We start from the raw sequence: 20,706 nt of genomic DNA on the forward strand, positions 1-20,706 counted from the left end.
TTGTTTTAAAACAATGGGTAACCTTATTAATGTGTTTTTACCTTTTGTATAAACTTATAATTTCAAAGCAATGAAGCTACTCCGCAGCCGTCAGTGAAACACAAGGAGCTAAAGAAAAAGAAATCTAAAAATGCATCAACTGTAACTAGCAGCCCTGAAACTAATATCACAACAGATAGAAATACTAGTTCACGAAACACATCACCAAATACAGAACAAACAGACAATGAAGAAGTCACTTCACCGAAAACTTCTCTATCAACAAACAATGTCACAACAACCTCCCAACAGCTGAAGGACGATTCGAATAAAGGTATTAATATTTTACATGAATACTTTATCCTATTTAATATTTAACCTTTTCTAACTTAGACAAATATTTATTTCTTGAAAATTCATAGATTGTCTGCCAACTAGGTCAATACGCAGTCTGCACAAGGTACATATTTCACCTCTGTGTAACGAGGATTTAGCAAATACTAATTCAGTTACACCCAGTACATCAGCAGGTGAGTCGTGTCTTCTTTTATTAAAAAACATATAATGCCCAATTTATAGAAGTGGCACTGTTAAATAAATTAACTAATGGAATACACAGGTTATTGTTTTTGAGCAAAAATAGGTATACAACGTTTACAAATTAGAGTAATGATATGTGTATGTATGTATGTATATGTAAATCTCTGAAAAATGTACCATTTTCAAAAACCCAAGGATCTATTATTTAAAAAAAATTCAGTACAAAATAATTTCATGGCAAATTACTAATGTTTCCATTTTGCTACAACGGGGTTCCCAATTCCTCCAACGGGTAAGCAAAAAATGTTCATAGTACATGCAACGTATACACACATTAATTAATTATCAAGTTAACAAAGTCAAACTTATTGCTGCTAAAATGGTATGTAGTTTCAAAATATGATGTTTTATTTTATTTATAATTTCTATCTGCCTGCAACGTTATTGGTTTTTATCATGAACCCAAGATTTTGCAAATCAATTTTCAAGTTCAAAACATTAATTATTTATTATTACATTTTTCATCAAACTCTTTATATCTACACTCAATTGAATCAATAAAATAATTACATGATAATTCCATTAACATCAAATACAGATTATGCAGTAAAAGTTGATTATAACGAGTTCTAATATTTACATTGAAAAATACAAACTTTTTCCGAAAATTATGACAAAATCTACTTTTATCTACAATCGATATAACCAATTTCGACTTGACTCTGTAGCCAAATATTAATACATATGTGATTTGTAATATTACATTAATTTCCGATTGACTGCATGTTTTAAATGCCCGTTTAAATGTTTGGATAATATAATAATAATAAAATAGAAACACATCATAGGCTTTAATATGAATTGATATTTATTACATATTGTGTTTCATGTTCTTGATAATTCAAGTTTACATTTTTGAGGATACAAGGAACCCTGTATAACCCATGTTGGCTTTGTGTGTTCAACAATAAATACATAATAATATATATATATATATATATATATATATATATATATATATATATATATATATATATATATATATATATATATATATATATATATATATATATATATATAATAATAATAATAATAATAATTTAATATCAAGAAATATGTCTCTCCGTATATATTTTATGTGCTAATTAGGTGACGTTATAAATACTCCCAACACAATCGATGGAAAAGTTACAGACAATGAAATCGTTTCCTATAGTCCTTTGAAATCGACTAACGATTCTAATTTCATTTCAAAAAACTACACTCCATGCTTAAAGAATCAGTCAAATAATTTTCCAGTACCTTTGGTAAGCTTTCTGTTCGAAAATCTACATAAAATTTCATTTAAAAAATGCAATCGCTACTAATTGAGCAATTGCGTAATGATTTCAATCATCGAATTAATTTTTAAAAGTGAAATGATATTTCTAGTCTGGATTTTCATGTGTCGTATCGATGCGTGATGGAATTATATTGTACACAAATTCCTCCACAACAACGGCACTCGGCTTTCCAAAAGATATGTGGCTTGGACGATCGTTCATCGATTTCATTCATCCAAAGGTGAGCTGTGAATTTAAATTATGTAATCAATGCTATTTAATAGAATTGGCAAAATGTTCGTGACGTGAAATAACTTGGCGAAAATATGTTTAATATCTTTCTGAATACTTAATTTAGGATCGTCTGATCTTTTCCTCGCATATCACGACGGTTGTAGCGATGCCACTTTCAAAGTCATCCATCGTCAACAAAGGTAAATATATATATATATATATATATATATATATATATATATATATATATATATATATTAAAGTTTGGATGAAATTCTATGTACTTCATAATTCAAAATTATGATAATTGTACATTTTTCCATCCAAAGAGAAAGAGGGACTTTCTGCTGTCTTTTGCCATATGCGACGGTACCGTGGTTTGCGTGGTGGTCCCAGCAACACTGGCTTTGGTGTTCGAGAAAGAGACGTTAGCTATACACCATTTCAGTTGGATATCTCTTTTAAAAATGTCACAGATATTGAAAACAGTGGAATGTATCTAATGATCACCGGTGTACCGATCACTTCCCCGTATTTGGGTAAATTCACCACTAAAATTATATTTATATAGCTATTGCAACACATTTAAAACTTTTTTCTTTTTATGCAGATATCAAAGATTTATCACGATCGTTCACAACAAGGCACACATCAATGGGAATATTAAACCACATTGATGCAGAAGGCGTCAAATACATGGGTTACCTACCGCAAGAGATAATTGGAAGGAATATATTTGAATTTTATCATCCAGATGATATGATTTACTTAAAAGAAGTTTACGAAACTATTCTGAAGCCAGAAAGCTCCGTTAAAAATCAGCCTTACCGGTATGCTCGTTTTTTATTATTATTACATTATACCTCCTTTGCGTTTCACTTACGATTACAATTCAGGAAAAAGTTTGCCTCTTATCCGATCGTTTTCATACTTTGCCATATTGCTCATTTTGGTCATCAATATAAGTAAATGGAGCCTCCGCCATTACAATGGTGCAAATATAACGTGTAAGACGCGTTTGTAATTTGCCCGCCGACATTCTATTTGACGTTTTTCCATTGCTTATTAATTTTAAACATAGATGGCGATAGTAAAAAAAAAATATTGGTGTTTTTATTCAAAATAATAATTTTATATACCAATTATAGAAGAGGTATGTTTTTAAAAAACTTTTTTTCTCTTTTTTTAACCTATTTTCATAAAAAAAAAAAAAAACAGTCAAAATAATGAAAATACAATAAATAATTGGCGGATTTCACATTTCATATTGGCTTTTTTTCATATCAGATTTTTTTTCAGAAAGACAATTTTTTATTGCAATACAAACGTGTTTAATCTAAAATAATCTCTTGCGTCTATTTTTATCAGCAACTTCTTCAAATCTTCCATAGTGTATAATTAGAATTTAAAAATTCGTTTATTATTATAATGTCTTTTTATTCATTACAATTTATTGAAAAAATATCACCATAAGTAAGCAATGGTCAAATAAAAAATATACAAAAAGTAAAAACAAATGGATCAAACAGTACATCAGGGTTTATTTTCTCTAACATATGATAGTATATGTTTAACACTAAATAACATTGCGCAGACTAGATAGATAAAAAAAGACAAAGGCATTCTGCTTGTTTATTATATTATATTATGTAATGTTTTCTGACAAGTATAAATTATGATTTTGGGTGTACGTATGTACATATGTAAAGTACTTACAATTATAATATCCCATTGTTTTGATAATTGTTAAGTATGATGCTGTGGAATTACTGTTGCACCATTTACATTATTATTAAATATGTATATTGAACCACACTAATTAATTTTTTAGATTACGCGTTCAAAATGGTGAATTTTTAAAAATTGAAACGGATTGGTCTACCTTTACAAATCCCTGGTCCAATAAATTAGAATTCATCATTGGACATCATCGCATTATACAAGTAAGCAGTAAACAAATATGAATCCTTAGTAGTGAGATCTTACACACATGCATACAAATAATATATTGTTTCATTGCTTTTTAAGGGTCCAAAAAATACGGACGTATTTCAATCTATAAGTAAAAATGATTTAAATAAAACATTTTCTGACGACGTATTAAAACAGCATAGAAAAATTCAGGCTGATATATTGAAAATCATGAATGAGGTCAGTGTATTTTCATTTAAATTAGTCAGTTCCAAAATTTTTTATAGAATTGGTGAACTCTTCTTCAAATTCTTCTTCAAACACTTCACTCAACATCCTTTAGGTATTGATTAAACCGACGGGAATCGAGAAACAACAAATTAGTAAGCGATGTAAAGAGTTGGCCATGTTTATGGAGGGATATGCAGAAGAGCCTAGGAAACCTGAAGACGAACTGCGAATTGAAATACCTAAAGAAAAAAGTTTATCGGTTACTTTAGATTTCATTCCTTATACATTATATAAATTACATAGTATGAATTTTTATATCGTAAACTTTTGAATGTCTAATAATATGTTTCAATTTAATTACAGGAACGCGATTCTGTAATGTTAGGAGAAATATCTCCACATCACGATCATTGTGACAGTAAATCTAGTATTGAAACGCCTCCTAGTTACAATCAACTTAATTACAATGAAAATTTACAACGGTACGTGTACATATTTAGTATTATATGTATATTGAAAAGTTTTGAGATTTTTACATAAAATTTCAATTACATTTCTCCTCTGTAGATTTTTCGAAAGTCATCCATGGACATCACCTCAAACCTCATCGTTTGATTTAAAACCCAACATCTTTGAAAAAAACAACCAGTCATCACCGGGCACAATCTTCATTAACAATCACGAGTATTTTGATATTAGCCATTCTAATAACATATTTGGTGTTACCTAAATTTTTCGATTAATTCATTACAACACATGTATTGCAGAAAATATTCGCCAGTGAAGGTTGAACTTGGAAACTCTGGAGAAAGCAACATGGCCAACGTGGTCAACACGGCTAACACAGTGGACACGGCTGACATAGCCGACATAGCTGACATAGCCGATATAGCTGACATAGCCGACATAGCCGACACGGACAATAAGGCCTACATGTCCGACATGGCTACAACTGGCGGTAAACTTTGTGACTTTGCGCCGCTGCCACAGTCCATGCCTATGGCTTCTCCACGAAAACGTATCATCACACCAGTATATAACTCAACAGATTATAAGCCAGCTCATCTTACACAAGACCTTATCAACAAGTCAGTAGCTTTTTAATATATTATGTACATACATATTGTTTGTGTATCCATTATTTTAATTTTTGTTTATATGAGAGAATCAGTGGTGTCACACATAGATATATAATAACCATAGATGCGCCCTTACGGACATTTTTGGTCGGAGATGTTGTCGCCATTAACTGAGGGGTGCGGGGGGTCTAACTAACGGGGAAGTGGTGAAAGGACGCAGCGGTCGGCAGTGGTCGGCAACCAAATTTTGTACAGTTTATTTTATTTAGAAACTTTATTTTATTGGACATTCCGCGTGACAGTAAACCAAACTAGGGGTTCCAAAAAACCACCCGAAAAAAAAAGCCGAAAAAATGTCCGAAAACGTAATGAATTATGAAATATTTCCATCTTACTAGAAAGTTATTTTTATGCATCTGTTTTAGCTTAAAAATCCCAAAGCTTGTCGAACCGTTGGAAATTTCGAAAACGAATGCATTACAAACATAAGCCATATTAAGAAAAAAATATTTAGCTATACACACTATATTAAACTGCAAATGTATGTTACTATAATAAAGCCATCATTAACTATTACAATATTTAAACATTAGTAACATTTAATAATACCTGTGGCAGAGGCTGTCGACTGCTATTGCATACCGCTGTCTATGCGTACTCCTTACTTCTTAGAAGCCCACTAGCTACTGAGAGAAAATGTGCATGCCCCATGTATGTACATGTGCCGACAGGGAGACCGGCATAGAGCGTGAGGGCGTATCTATGGTTATTATATATCTATGGTGTCACCCCAATTTTGTAACAACAGTTTCCCAAATTTTTTTAATAAAATTATTTTGAAAAAAAAAATATATATAAAATATATATATATATACAGTCACGAAAATGGAAAGTGGAACAAGGAGATTATGCGTAAAATTTTAGCTTTAAATGTTTAAAACCAACACACAAAGTCGTTAAAATAGTAGATAATATCATAGTGCACTATTTAAAAAAGAGAAGTGTTAAAAATATATTGCAGAAAGGGGGCGAGAAAAGTTTTATGGCTGATTGGTTTTAACGACAGTGTGTCGGTGTCGCTCAAGAATGATATTTGGGATTAAAATAACAGTTTAAATGTACATTTTTCATTTTATTTCAGTCATATAAACTATTAACAAATTAATAAAAAAGAAATTAATATTTGGTTGCGGCTCCTTCTGCTTTTATTCTACTAGGCATGGAATCTATCAAAACTCTCTATATGTGAATTAAAAAATTTTATTTTTATTACATTTCAAACTACAGACACAATTCGACAATGGAAAAGCTACTAGTTAGAAAGTACAAGGAAGCTCGATCTGTCAATAAAGCTGAAGAACGTGTAAAGAGGGATAAAAAGGTTGATTTAAATGCTAAAACAAATCATTTTTCCTTCAATCATCTGCAAATACAATCGGATATACAGGTTATTTGAATTTTATTTTTATAGAACTGGATTTGTAAAAGGGATCCTACCTATTTACATACATATATATGTATGTACATTGGCAGTGTTTTGACAACTGCAACTTTAAAATAACATTTTGAAATTTAGTAATAATGGATGATACTATACCGTTCCCCAATGTTATTAAATTTCATAAATTTGCTTTTACATTGTACAATAAAAGATTCACAAAGTTACAGCGGTCAAAACTATACTCGTATTCCGTCCAAAACCAAAACCTTTGAACTGGCAATATGCTTCAGTGGTGTAGCTACCAAAGCATGAGGGCCCAGCTTGACAAGGGGCCAATCATTTACCATTACCCAACTTACAAATATCGAAAGTAATTAAAATGACTCGAGTCGGACACTAACATAAACAAAATATTGTTTTGCCTCACCACCAACAGCTTCACCTTCTTTTTCTTCACCATACAGCAATGAAAATGTAAAAAAAAAACTGTTCTATTCTGTTCCGAACAATTTTTGGTCATATTTTTTTTTAATTCGAGACACAAAAAAATTAACAAAGACCAAATATTGTATGTATATTTAAATTTGTTTGAGTATTTCATCCAAAGACTAAAAACTATTTGCGTAATCTTTATTTTATGAATTGCTTTTTTTTTTTTGTTTGTTAAGTGACTTGTTTTATAGTATTATTTTTACTGTAACATATTTTATTTAAACAATCTTTACAAATCGAGTTTTATTTTCTTTGAATAAGTTTTAGTATTTCATTAAAGGATACATTTTTAGTCAACGAAAAAAAATATGGAACGTTCAAAAAAAGTGGTGATTGATGCATAAAAAAGAAAACTTAAAATTGAAAAAAGTGCCAAAACTTGGTGAACTTAAAATATATGAAAACAAAAAGTACATAAACCGAATCTATGAAGGTAAATAATCAAAGGCGGACTAAAAAATAAAAAGTTTTAACGAAGCAATGGACATAATTGAAAAAATCAAAGAAGGAGAAGGGGCAATCGAATCTATTGCAACTATGTATGTAAAGAAAAATCCGAAATACATAATATGAAAATCAAAATATGTTTTGACAAAGTAATCGAAGTTAAAATCACCGAAGAAATATGCATCTGATGATGAATACCGTTAATAATGATCTTGGTAATTATTTAAACCAAAATATTTCGAATGAAACTAAAAAAATTATAATAAGTTTCGAGGTTTGAAAAATATTGAAGAAAATATGCGATATGAAGCTTCGTTCTATAAAGGAACGATATTTTGTATAGCAATAATGTTAGCCAAAAATTCACTAGGTCACAGGAAGATAACAATAAAAACTTTTTATGCCAAACTCAATGGATGGAATTTAATTATAATGATATTTTGAAAAAAATAAAAGATATTCCACCTGGATCAACAAATTATTTAACTCCAACAGAATGAAGTAATACAATAATCAATAAATAGGCTATCTAGTGAATTGGTAGATATTTAAGATTAATTCGTCACCCTTTTATGCTCTAATGTTCGATACGACATAAGACATCACTAAAAGAAATGTTAAATGATGTTCCAGATAAAAATCAACAACCCACAGACTTAAATAGTAGTGAAACGTTTTTGGAATTCTACAAATTGAGTGATTACTCAGCAGAAGAAATGACTTATAACGTGATAGAATTACTGAAAACAAATATATGTACATATGCTATGACGAAGACAGTGTTATGAGTGATGTTAAAATGTGGATTCAATCAAATACGAAGTACAGTCGTAGACATAGAAAATGCCGCACTCGACTATTTTTACATTTTTTTTTAATTATGTTCGGTATTGTAATTTTCAAAGAATTCTTTAATGGGGGTTTGAATGTTTAATCAGTTAACTTCAATTTAAGAAAAAAAATGGAAATAGTTAACAGGATATTCTTGGAATGGATGCAGAAATAGAAAGCGGTCATTAACGATACTTGCGCCAAAGTCGATCCCATGTAATTTATGAAGGTCTGACTATCCTTACACCATTTTTGTTGTTAGATTTCTTAATCTAATATTCCTTGTCAGGTATTGAAAAGATCTTTTGTGAATAAAACTACTTTTGGATAATGTTATACTTATTATATTTTAATATTTCGTACTGCCGCCTCGATTTTGAATAATCGCCAATATGCGTTGATTTCGTACAGTTAATTTAAACATTCCATCGTTATATCATTCTCCCAAGTTTCGGTTATATTTTTACGCAATTCTATGATATTTGATGTACGTCGTTTTGCCAATTTTCTCTTTAAAATAGCCCATAGATTCAGATCTAGATTGTTTCGCGGCCATTCTAATGATTTGATGCCCAGTATATTCTTAAATTTTGTGATCTGTAAGTGATAAAAGATATTATTAATCATTTAGTAAAAGATTTAGACAAAAAAAATCGAAATTGTACTTCTGACTCGAGTGCGATGACATGGTGTAGAATTGCTTGATAATTCGGAATTTTGAATGTTGCGTTATTTTCTCGATCGTTGGAATTACAAAATTTAAAAGCACATTTTTGTACTTTTCTGCATTTACTATTCCCTCAATAATGGTCAGGGATCCTAAACCATATGCAGTCATACACCCTTACACCATTAATTGGGGTGAATGCGCAACGACCGGAGAAATGCATTCCGCTCGGAATCTTTCGACAAATTTCTGACGCCATATTTTTTCAAAAATCGACGAACTGAGCTCTCTCCAAATCTCACTCGACGAGATATTTCACGTATAGAAAGATTTGCTTCGAATAACGTAATAATTTTTGATTTAAAACAATCGACATCTGTTTCGAGTTATCCATTTTTTGCGAGATGTTTTGCGCGATGTCGCCCAACAATAGCTGCGGCATTTTTTATGTCTCCGACTGTACATATATACATTGTGCCAGTTATAATTAAAGCCCGGACCCTGAGGGGGCTGTATATTGTTCAAATGTTGTAAATGCATTGTTAAAGGTTTACCGAACCTTTTTTACAAAGGATTTACAACAAACGGCACGCTTCCGGTCCTACCTCTAGTTATAATTTAAACTATGTTCTCAATGATAATATCGTCGTTCCTTGCTACCATTCAAACTAATATACATTTTTTTGGAAACAGCTTCAAAAAGTGTGATCTTCTTTTCAAATTTTCCATGGTCTGAAGTTTCCTTAAAAAAACTTCTCCCTACTATTTGTAAAGGTGTTGACAGCAAATATAAAGGCGTCAAAATCGACTAAAAGACAAAGGAAATCATTTGACAAAATCAAATAAAATAAATTATTGGTTTTAATATTGTATTCATGTGTGTGCTTTGCAATTAAAGTGATGAGTGAAACAAACTATCGTTCAAAAACGTTGCAGAAACAAAATCTTACATATTATGGATGAAGCCACTAAGTACAATATTACATCATATAAATTAAAATAAAAATTCATGTGAAGAAATAAAATCACAAGTGACAGCAATGACAAATAAATGCGGTTTAAATGTTTAGTGTGAAAGCGAGCTTCAAAATATCATTGAACGTCAAGCTAATGAGTTGGCTCTGATTAACAAAAAAAAATACCCGAGCTAATTAATATATATTAAATTCGAATATGACAATGATTTTTGTTGGTTTCTTTTCATGTATGAGATATGAGCATTTAAAAATTGCGCAATTTTTTTACAAATTTTTGGCTTTTGCAGTCTTCAACTCAAAATTTAGTATTGCAGTGCCAAAAGTGAGTATTGGAATCTAGTCAGGAGTATTTCTATTGATTGTGAAATTCGCTAGATAATTAATTATACGTATTTTAAAGCAATAAAAAACCACAATCACTAGAAAAAAGCATGTGACTATTGATTCCAATACTTACTTTTGGCATAGCAATACTAGATTTTGAGTTAAAGACTACAAAAGCCAAAAATCAAAAAAAATCATTGTTATATTCAAATTAAGTGGGTCAAACTTAGTAACGATTGATAAATAAGAAAATTTTCTGGTACGAAAATACGTGATTTTTTGTTGCTCAGTGTTATCAATTCAACAATTGCGCACAACTATTCACAGTTATTGTTTTTATAAGCTTTTTATTATTTATAATATAATTTACAATTAAACACTGATTTGAATAGAGTTGGTGATAAACTATTCCCGTTTTTTTGAAATATGCCAAAAGCAAATATTTTGGAAAATTATTTGAAAAGATATCCAGAAGTTTTCTCAGATGAAGTTAGATAGATGAAGTTAGTAATAACGTCATCATTACTAACTTCATCTATTGTTACAACGTCCATACATACGTACATACATAAACAAATTAAAAAGACTTTATTAAAAATATGTGCATAAGACAATTTTCAAAATTACTCATTACATAATATAATTGTTTAGAAAGTGAATTTTCAGAAGTATATACCGTATTTATACTATTTTTTACCCTTCCAATAACTGTGGCGAGTGTTGTGAAGTCCTTTAGTAAGCTTAAATTATAAAAAAATTCTGGCCATCGAGCAGACACAAGCATTAAAAATGAAGCTTAAAAAACTTATTAGTGTACAAACCTTTAATTGAGAAAGAAGAGTTTTTAAAATCGGTGAGTTAAGCTGAACTTATTTTCTTGTAAATTATTTTATTTATAGTCCTATGTAAATATGTGTCAACAAATAATTTAATCTCATATTTTTAAAAATCAAAATGGAGGGGGCTTGAATATTCGTTTAATGAGGGCCCATAATTTCTAGCTACGCCACTGATATGCTTTTCACAGTATCAACTGGTACATACAAACGTATGTATACATATGTATGTACTTATCATCTTTACTGACGATTAAATCTAAAACAAGCTACAGGTGACAGAACAAGGATTGAAACGTCCTAGCTCGTGGACTTGGGAGAATGCTGGTGAATCGCATAAAATTAGCAAGCAGATACACTTGCCCCAAACAATTCAGCAGCCAACTACGCCTCATGCTCATCAACAGCAGACTAATGTGCAAGGTTAGTAAATAACACAGAAATTCACTCAACGTGCATTGTATGTATGTACGTACATCAGGGCTCAAAATGGATGGGAGTGCATGGGAACGCCGCTCCCTTTCGTCAGATCCAGAAACTTAGAGCTTCCAGAAACGTTCCGTACTCTTTCGTAAATTTAAAAATCGTTTAGTCTTGCATGTCCCTCCGATAATAAAGCAGTAATAATTAATTTGAGAAACCCTGACTAATCACTAAGGATTATAAGTACATATGCATATAATGTATAGGTATAGGTTTTGAAAATTATCGAGCGCTCCCATTCGTGAAAATTTCCATTATATATATATAAACATATGTATTATACATATGAAGACTTTTGAAGGTACTCGTCTTCGAACAGTGGCCCATTAAACTCATATTCTACACCAGACTTTCTCAAACTTTCGAAAAAACTTTTCGCCTGCAGTGCATGCTTTTTTTAATTGAACATATTGAATAAGGATAATATAATATTTTATTTTTGATTAAAAAATACTTTTTGAAAATAAAAAATTAAATTACATCGGGGCGCAAATTATTCCTTTTACCTCATACGTACATATGTTTTGTATGTATGCATACATATCATGTATTATGAAAGGTATAATAAAAAAATCTAAATCATGTTTTCAAAATTTCCATTTCGAGCCATGATGTACATAAATTAACGAAAACCTTATTGTGTAATATCTAAAAATATTCTAACTTACAGAACCTCTACTAATAACTTCAAACTTCGAAGTTACCACATCGACCACTGGACTGAGGCAAACCAATGCAACCAATAATGATCATCAATTTCCCACCCAAGTACCCAATGCAGCTAATAATATGAATCATCAATTTATAAATCCCATCCCAGTTTCTGGTAAGAATTACTCTGTCAATTTCTGTTCTGATAATACCCCCGTTTTTCAATATTTGCGGTACACGTTTTAAGCGGTTTGCCGTTAACGCGACAGAAATTATTATAACAACTTTATTGATCAAAAAATCGCTGGAGAGGAACTAGTTTGTATGTTTATAAATTTGAATATTAAAAATAAATCTAGTAAAAATGTGACAAATTTGTTGACTATTAAATAAAATAAAATATTTGTGAAATTCTTCATTAAATGGTATTAAATATTGATAATATAATAATTATAAATATAAATAATGTTAACGATTCCGCTAAATTTTGGCAAGATATTAAAACAAAAAATCCAGCAGTATAGCTCGGTGGTTGAGTTAATGCTAACCACCGAGAGGTTACCGAGTTCAAGCCCTGGGTTGACCTTAATTGAAAATAATTTATTTGGAAGTATTTCTGTAGCGATGCTGGTAATACTTGGCTATTTGTGACTCCAAGTCGATATTTCCCTGTTAGAATTGCCAATTTATCTGATTTCATTGTTGAAACGGTTTTTCATCAAATTGGCAAAGCCATCCTACTCACTATGCCACCGCTATTTGAATATTATTTCAAATTTATGATCTATAAATTTATATAATCTATATTTTTTATCTCATATGTATGTATGTGTCGCTCGGGGGCAACCCGTAAGGATATCATGGGAAAATAAAAAAGAGATAATATAATTAAACTTAGTATGGACTAATTTTATATTATATATGTTTATTATCAGGGCTCTTAAAAAAAGGTGCCGGAACTCACTTCTTGTCAAGCTTTTTATTAAAATTATATTCAAATTTCATTTAAACAAAATTTAAAGCAGTTTTTTAGGAAAAGCCATGCCATTAAGAACGCCAATATTTTAAATCCATCCATATTTCATTCGGTCCATTATATCATATTCCATCATTTTGATGAATTATATAAATATGGATTTTCTTTATGTTCGTGCGAACATTTTTTCGTCTAACTGCTTTTGAAACATTAAAAATACCATGAAAAATGGTGCCGGAACGCCGTTCCACCGCATTACATGACAAAAGAAGCCCTGTATATAATACAATACCTCTTAAAAAACATTAAAATGAAGGTTTTTCTTAAATATACATACATATGTGTGTACCTGCCTCTTTTATGAAAAAACTTCATTTTTAATTTTTTGATCATGTTGTTTTTTGTTTTTTTGATTGAAACAATATGTATATCAATTGAAAAATAATAATATTTCATTTTTTACATATTGTATATGTATACATATGCAGTATTTTTATCGATTTATACTATTTTTAATTAATTTTATATTTATTCATTAATTCATTGAATTTGTAAAAGTTACTGTAATGATTTTATATCATAATAAAAATAATTTTATCTTATTTATGTATACATATTATATGTACAGTTATAGGTATGAGGTCCTCGTGATATGAATTAGGAAAAAAATTCGTGATATTATGATAGACAGACTACAAAAACTACCGCTATAAAATGAAAGCTGCCAAGATCGATCGATTCATGATGATTGATTCAATGCCTTTACATGAAAACGGGCTAAAAGCGATTTAAAACTTAAGATCGACCGTCTCCTGTCAGAATATTCAAGTTTTTATGTGACAATAATTGTTGGGGTGGTTCTATAAAATTAGCACTACAATAAATTTAACCCACCCCAGCCAAAATCATTATCAATTTTCGGTTTCAATCCTTTTGCTCCAGAAGGCAAACGAAAAATCACTGGAAAACCTTTCTTAAGGTAATTTTGAATATTGAAGGCAGCTACACTCAGAATCGATGATGATTAAATTAAAATTAAAAACAATATCCCCCACCATTAATAAAAAAATAAGAAGAAATATATGTACATATAACCAATGGTGCTGGTGAATAGCGACAAAGAGAATTCACTAATCAAAATAATGTACACATTTTTCACGAAGAAGTATTTTAAAATTTCTATTTGAACGCGTTTTTAATAAATAGGAAAATAAAGCTTGTACATTGAAACTGTATAATAGCCAATTTTTCTAAATAAATTTATAGACTATAATGGATTTACATATATACTTTTTTCGAGGGAAAAAAATACGTCCCCTTTACTAAAATACGTCAATCAATCATTATTGTCAATCAATTTAAAGTAAACCTTCTTTAAAATTACTTTTTCAATATTTAAAAAAAATGTTTAAGAACTTCTAGTGACGAAGAATCATCTAGCATGCAACAATGCACTTTGATTCAATAACATACAAATTATGCAGTGTGCACTCAAAGAAGTATGAAACGCTGTATGCTTGGCATAACGAGGAAAGACAGGAAGCGCAACACGTGGGTGAGAAGTATGACAAGAGTGGACATAGTGGATAGAGTGAAAATATTAAAATGGCAATGGGCGGGCCACCTGGTTAGAAGATTGGACTAAAGGTTAACAAAATAAGTGCTTGAATGGTACCCGAGAGAATGCAAAAGTAGATGGGTAGACGAAATTAGGAAAATGTATGGGGTAAACTGGATGAGAGTTGCGCAAAACAAAGACGAGTGGAAGCGTGTTGGAGAGGCCTTCATGGCTTCATCCAGCAGTGGATGGTGAATGGTTGTAGCTGATGATGATGAAGCGCCATAATATTTGGAGCTCCTGTTTTTAGTAAATTTAAACTGAACTTGTAAATAGTTTAAGAATTGAATATTATTTTCGAAGTTAGGTATTCATTGTATATATTATATGTATGTACATGATATATGTACATGCTATAGCGTATTTTCAGGCCAAGAATTTTAGCACCCTTTTGACCACATAATTCAAAAGTTTATATTGAAAATTCATAAACTTCATTGGGTTATTTTCGAACGTTTAGAGATTAGCACCGCAGGGGAAATTTTTATTCGAGAATATACATACATTATTATCAGTATGGCAAAAATTTTATTATTGAGTTCATGAGATCCTTGAGTATTTCCATTTTCTGTGCTCTTTCCAAGGAACTTTTCAAATTACAAATCTAGAGTTCATGTATTTTATCAAAAATATTTCTCTTACCCGACAACAAAAATTCGTGATTTTTTTTTAATCCTTAAATATGTACAAATATACTTAATATATATCTTTATACATATACAACTATGTATGCATATATGTATGTACATACATATATATATATATATATATATATATATATATATATATATATATATATATATATATATATATATATATATATCTTTACTAGAACAATGGCTAGCTCCCCCCCCCCCCTTCCGTGTAGGAGAACAAAACAATGCAACCCCATTTATCCATTTAACCTACATATGCAGGGGCGTCATTTCTGCTTTTCTCAGGGATCGGCAAAAATTTTAACCAGTAAGGAATGACTTACTAGGGAGGGGTATATTATATTAAAAAAATGAGTGTGAATTTTAGCTATTTCTTTTAATCATTTTTTTATTTATGTATATACTTTTATCAATAAAATTAATAGTAAAATAATTTTAAAGGATAAACGAGTTTCACAAATATCTTTCAAAGCAAGACAAACAACTAAACAAAATACATTTGGGAGTTAACATTTTTTTCTAGAAAAAAATCGACGTGTTTTATACCTGGCAGTATTCTAAAGAATTTCAATTTTCTATTTTTGTTGGTTTAGTATTTTAATTCAAATTCATAATAATAATACATTAAACAACGTAAATAGTCCCGTTTAAATCTAAGGGGGCGGCTGACAACCCCAGCCCGCCCCGAAATGACGCTCCTATACATATGTATGTATATCTTAGAAGAAAATTATAAAAAAAAAACTGAACCAAATGACGAGAATCCAAAAATGTATTATATATAAATATAAAATTTATTCATTATTATTTATTTTGGAGACCCTATGCATTGTTAGCCCGCCACTGAATGTATGTATGTATGTGTGTATAGTTTTTGTCCGATTTTTAACAATGTTGCAAATTTTTAACTTTCAATTTCATCCAATTGTCGATTTTAGAATCAGTCATTTTAATAACAAACAACCTACAAAAATATGCTAGCAATACAATCTAAATAAATTAACTAAATATACTATTTTACTGTCGATAAATGATTTCACACACAACAAACGTGACGCTACTTACAAATGACCGATATACATATTTTTGTTCATTCAATAATGTGTTGTGATTTTCCTTTATACATTTGTTAAATTTGAGTGGGTGTTCACCGCTTTAGCGCTCCGTATAGTCAGCCACACCTGAATATAACAGTACGCAAAACAATAGAGATTTACAAGATAAACAAAAAAACAAAAGATAAACTTTCTTCTTTATATACACACATACATATATATATACATAATATCACTTCATTCCAAATTCATAAATGTATACATATTATAGGTATTGGTGAACATGTGAAACAATGGCTTCCGTTTTCTATGACGATAGCTCCAATTCAACAAACTCAAACAACAGTGACAGCATCTACAACCAGTTAGTATTGCAAAAATCAATCAATGAACATTTGTAAATACATATGTACATAAGTGTATTAAGGTATATTTATATTATCCAGCAATGCACGGAAAAGACTTTCTATTCATACTGTTTACAAACGCCCGTCTTCGGCACGTTATAAGGCAAAATCGACTTATGTATATATGCATACAAATATGTATATGTACATATGTATGTATATCAAAGAGCGCGACAATACGGCGCAATATTGCTTGCATATTGTACCGTCGAGTCAATATTGTCGCAATATAACGTTTCTGAAATTATTCATATGCAGCATTTCGTTAAGTCGGATGCACTCGTCACTATAACGTCATGTCCTGCGTGAATATTGGCACCGTAGCCAAAGAAAACCGATTTTGCTTGATGTGCTACGGTGACATGTACTGTTGAACAATACATATATGTAAATATGTAGATCGTGTACATACAGAATATGATAAAGAATATTTTTCGTACTGCAGCTTACGTACAGTTGCCGTTCTGTATTGTGCTAGTATAAATGAACCTTTACACGTATTGTTTAAATTTCTTTTTTTTTTTAATTTTCAATATGTACATACATATATATGTACATATTTAATTGAATAGCAGTCGATATAATAAATTCGAGACATAATCAAGTAAATAATATGAAAAAAATCTATCACACAAAATCAGTCAAACGGTTTTAATCCCCGCTTAATTTTGTAATCAAATTGCCGCTACGCTATTTATATTTATTATATATGTATGTTACAGTTGAAGTGTATTTTCCAGTTGTAATATATTTTGACTAGTTGGAATATATTCCATCTAACCCCACGTAAGTTGATTTATATGGCGAATTAGATTCCAACTGGTCAAAATATATTAGAACTGAAAATACAGTTCAACTATAAGTTGGTACCAGTTTAGATAAAGAGATTATTAGGCTTTCGTGAAAACGTGACTCGACTAGTTAATTCTTACACATTCTTAGAGTTATCGTAATACGGTACTCGTTGCTTTTATTCGTAATACCTAGCAAATATTAATGCGTTATTCAATTCTAAAGCATTCGTACAAACATCAGGCTGTCAAAACTCAACTGTTACATTTCAACTGGGGCACATTGATGAAAGTGTATTTGAGCTTGTAGAGATATAATTCACAAGTTGAATAGTTTTAAAACGCCAATTGGAATATATTACAAGTTGAATTAATTCTATTCGAATATAAATGACCTAAGACGCCAATTAGAATATATCACAACTGAAAATACATTTCGACTGTAACATATATGTATGTACATATGTACATATTTAGATAAAAGAGTGGGTGACGTAAACAATCTCGATTTTCAATAGTTTATATTGACAATCAGGTCACACATTGAACAATGTCTGATGACCAAAGGTCTGCGTTGGAAGGATGCTTATCAAATAACTATAGACCGCTCCTGTGTGGTTTTTTCATACATCGACCGCTACTGATAAAACTACTTATGACCTTTGATAAAAGGTTAATGCAACCTGTCTGCTTATAACTTAGCCGAGTAGGCGTCTGCATTCAAATACTTATATTATTATGTACATATGTATATATATTTGTGAGGTGTGGGTTGAGCCCTGCCGCCGACAATTGTATTCGAAATTCGGTTTTATTGTTTATACATATATATGTACATACATATGAGTGCTATCTTCTCAAACACAAAAATATATTAAAAAAAAACGCTATATACACGTGTATGATATGATATTATATTTCAGATCAAAACAACATCAATACTTATCCGACCATGTATCCCGCTGTGTATTTAATCCCCACTCAACAAAGAGAAGTACCTCAAGAAAGTGCTCCACCTACAAATCCAACAGATTGCCTGTGTGAGTTTACTGATAATAAAAATTACATATGTATTAAACTTATGTACTGTAAAGATAACCGGTACCGCTATTCTACATTGAATCATTTATAACTCACCTACCTGAAAGTGTTGCCGTTTAACTTCAGAGGGTTGTTATTTGGTGTCGTTCGGTTACTTTGTAGAATATTTACATACATATGGATGTTACTATTAATAAGATTGAAATCTGTATTGAAAATTGTGTTCTTTGTTTACAGTCCGATACATGATGTATCCACCGACAGTATTCGAAACACAACCCTTCATATACTCACACGTGGCCATGGCCTATCAACCCCTCAGTCAAACAATAGCTTTGAACCACTTATTACCGACAACTGTTCCACCTCAAATGAAACCACTGGGCTTACCGTTCGACAATTACAAGCAGGTAAATTAAAATAATCGGATGTGACCAACCCATGACATTATCTATATATTTGAGGAATATACCTATAAGAAAGTCACAAAACAAAATTCTATAATATATTGAACTGTACAAACACATCCACATATACCGGCAGCATTATGAAATACTAATAGCTAAGACAGCATTTTCGATACAAATTGAGCGTAAATGTATGGAAACTTGCACAAGACAAAAGTTCTACTTCTAATTTAAAAGGTCAAAATAAAATAATGAAATATTGTTTTAAAAAAAAATACTACTTGCGGTTACTAAGTAAGTACATAAAGAATACAAATATAAAATTTCAGCTTAATAGGTTCAGAGGTGTGGACAGAATCCAGGGGAGAACATTTTTGACCTTTCTAAAAGGAAAGAATCCCACTTGCGGTTCATTAAATTTAGTGATTTTTTTTTATTTTCATCACATTGATACATGAATTATACTTCAATTTTTTCGTGAAAAACACACATGTTTAAGGGGTCGAAAAAAATAGTGGAAGAAAAATCGAACAAGAGGAAAAAATAGTGGAAAAAAAATCGAACAACAACCAAATTTTATACATAACTTAGTATTGCGCTTAAACTTCTAGATATGAAATTTCTGTTCAATTAACCAAAAGGTTTCTGAGAAAAGCATGAAAAACCTCGATTCTCTAGAGTAAAAGTACTACTTCCGGTTCAGATAAAAATATTTAAAAAATATAAAGTTATAAAAATTATTATTTCAATTACATGTAAAAAAATTTCAGTTCGATTTAGTTAGCGGCTTGGGAGACAATTGAATTCAAAAACTTAAAAAGAAGAGGACACCTAAAAGGGGAGGTACCATTTCCAGTCAACTTAAAAATTTGAAAAAAGTTTACATCGTGTCGATAAGAATTTCAGTAACCGATAGTTTCAGTTCGATAGGACTAACGGTGTTCAAAGTATTCCCAAAATACATAGACACACACACACACACATTTTTTCTAGATCATGAAAACGTGATCAGTGATCGATTCTGAGTTCGAATCAGTCAAAATCTCGAGTTCGAATTTTCGCATGATCACAAAACTTCATCTATTGTTACATAGATAATGTAAAAATGTGGCCATTCATAAATAAAATTTTCTCCAGAAAAATTGTCTGTCATAGCGGTTTCTTAAAGATTAGCATCTTGTCAGCCAGCACATGAGGTTTTTGTTCACAAAACAATACAATTGGTTGATTGATCCTAGGTATGCTCGTCGCTGACTCAAAATTGTATTAAATAATAAACCAGTCATTACAATCAAAATACATTTGTATGT

General features: G+C 30.5%; 1 protein-coding gene across 1 annotated transcript in view; it reads left to right on the forward strand.

The window, feature by feature from the left end:
* Positions 1-20,706, forward strand: part of per (period circadian regulator) — a 37,367-nt gene that overhangs the window by 11,890 nt on the left and 4,771 nt on the right. Inside the window, exons 4-22 of the mRNA XM_077446360.1 lie at positions 69-313; positions 402-509; positions 1,669-1,826; positions 1,951-2,082; positions 2,200-2,275; positions 2,405-2,614; positions 2,686-2,905; positions 3,907-4,018; positions 4,104-4,226; positions 4,330-4,476; positions 4,581-4,699; positions 4,785-4,901; positions 4,985-5,305; positions 6,584-6,743; positions 11,581-11,734; positions 12,465-12,620; positions 17,022-17,114; positions 18,872-18,988; positions 19,227-19,399. Of these exons, the coding sequence (XP_077302486.1) occupies positions 69-313; positions 402-509; positions 1,669-1,826; positions 1,951-2,082; positions 2,200-2,275; positions 2,405-2,614; positions 2,686-2,905; positions 3,907-4,018; positions 4,104-4,226; positions 4,330-4,476; positions 4,581-4,699; positions 4,785-4,901; positions 4,985-5,305; positions 6,584-6,743; positions 11,581-11,734; positions 12,465-12,620; positions 17,022-17,114; positions 18,872-18,988; positions 19,227-19,399 (2,941 nt within the window). The remainder of the gene's footprint in view (positions 1-68; positions 314-401; positions 510-1,668; positions 1,827-1,950; positions 2,083-2,199; positions 2,276-2,404; positions 2,615-2,685; positions 2,906-3,906; positions 4,019-4,103; positions 4,227-4,329; positions 4,477-4,580; positions 4,700-4,784; positions 4,902-4,984; positions 5,306-6,583; positions 6,744-11,580; positions 11,735-12,464; positions 12,621-17,021; positions 17,115-18,871; positions 18,989-19,226; positions 19,400-20,706) is intronic.

Source organism: Arctopsyche grandis, chromosome 2, assembly GCF_051622035.1.
Source record: "Arctopsyche grandis isolate Sample6627 chromosome 2, ASM5162203v2, whole genome shotgun sequence".
NCBI lineage: Eukaryota > Metazoa > Arthropoda > Insecta > Trichoptera > Hydropsychidae > Arctopsyche > Arctopsyche grandis.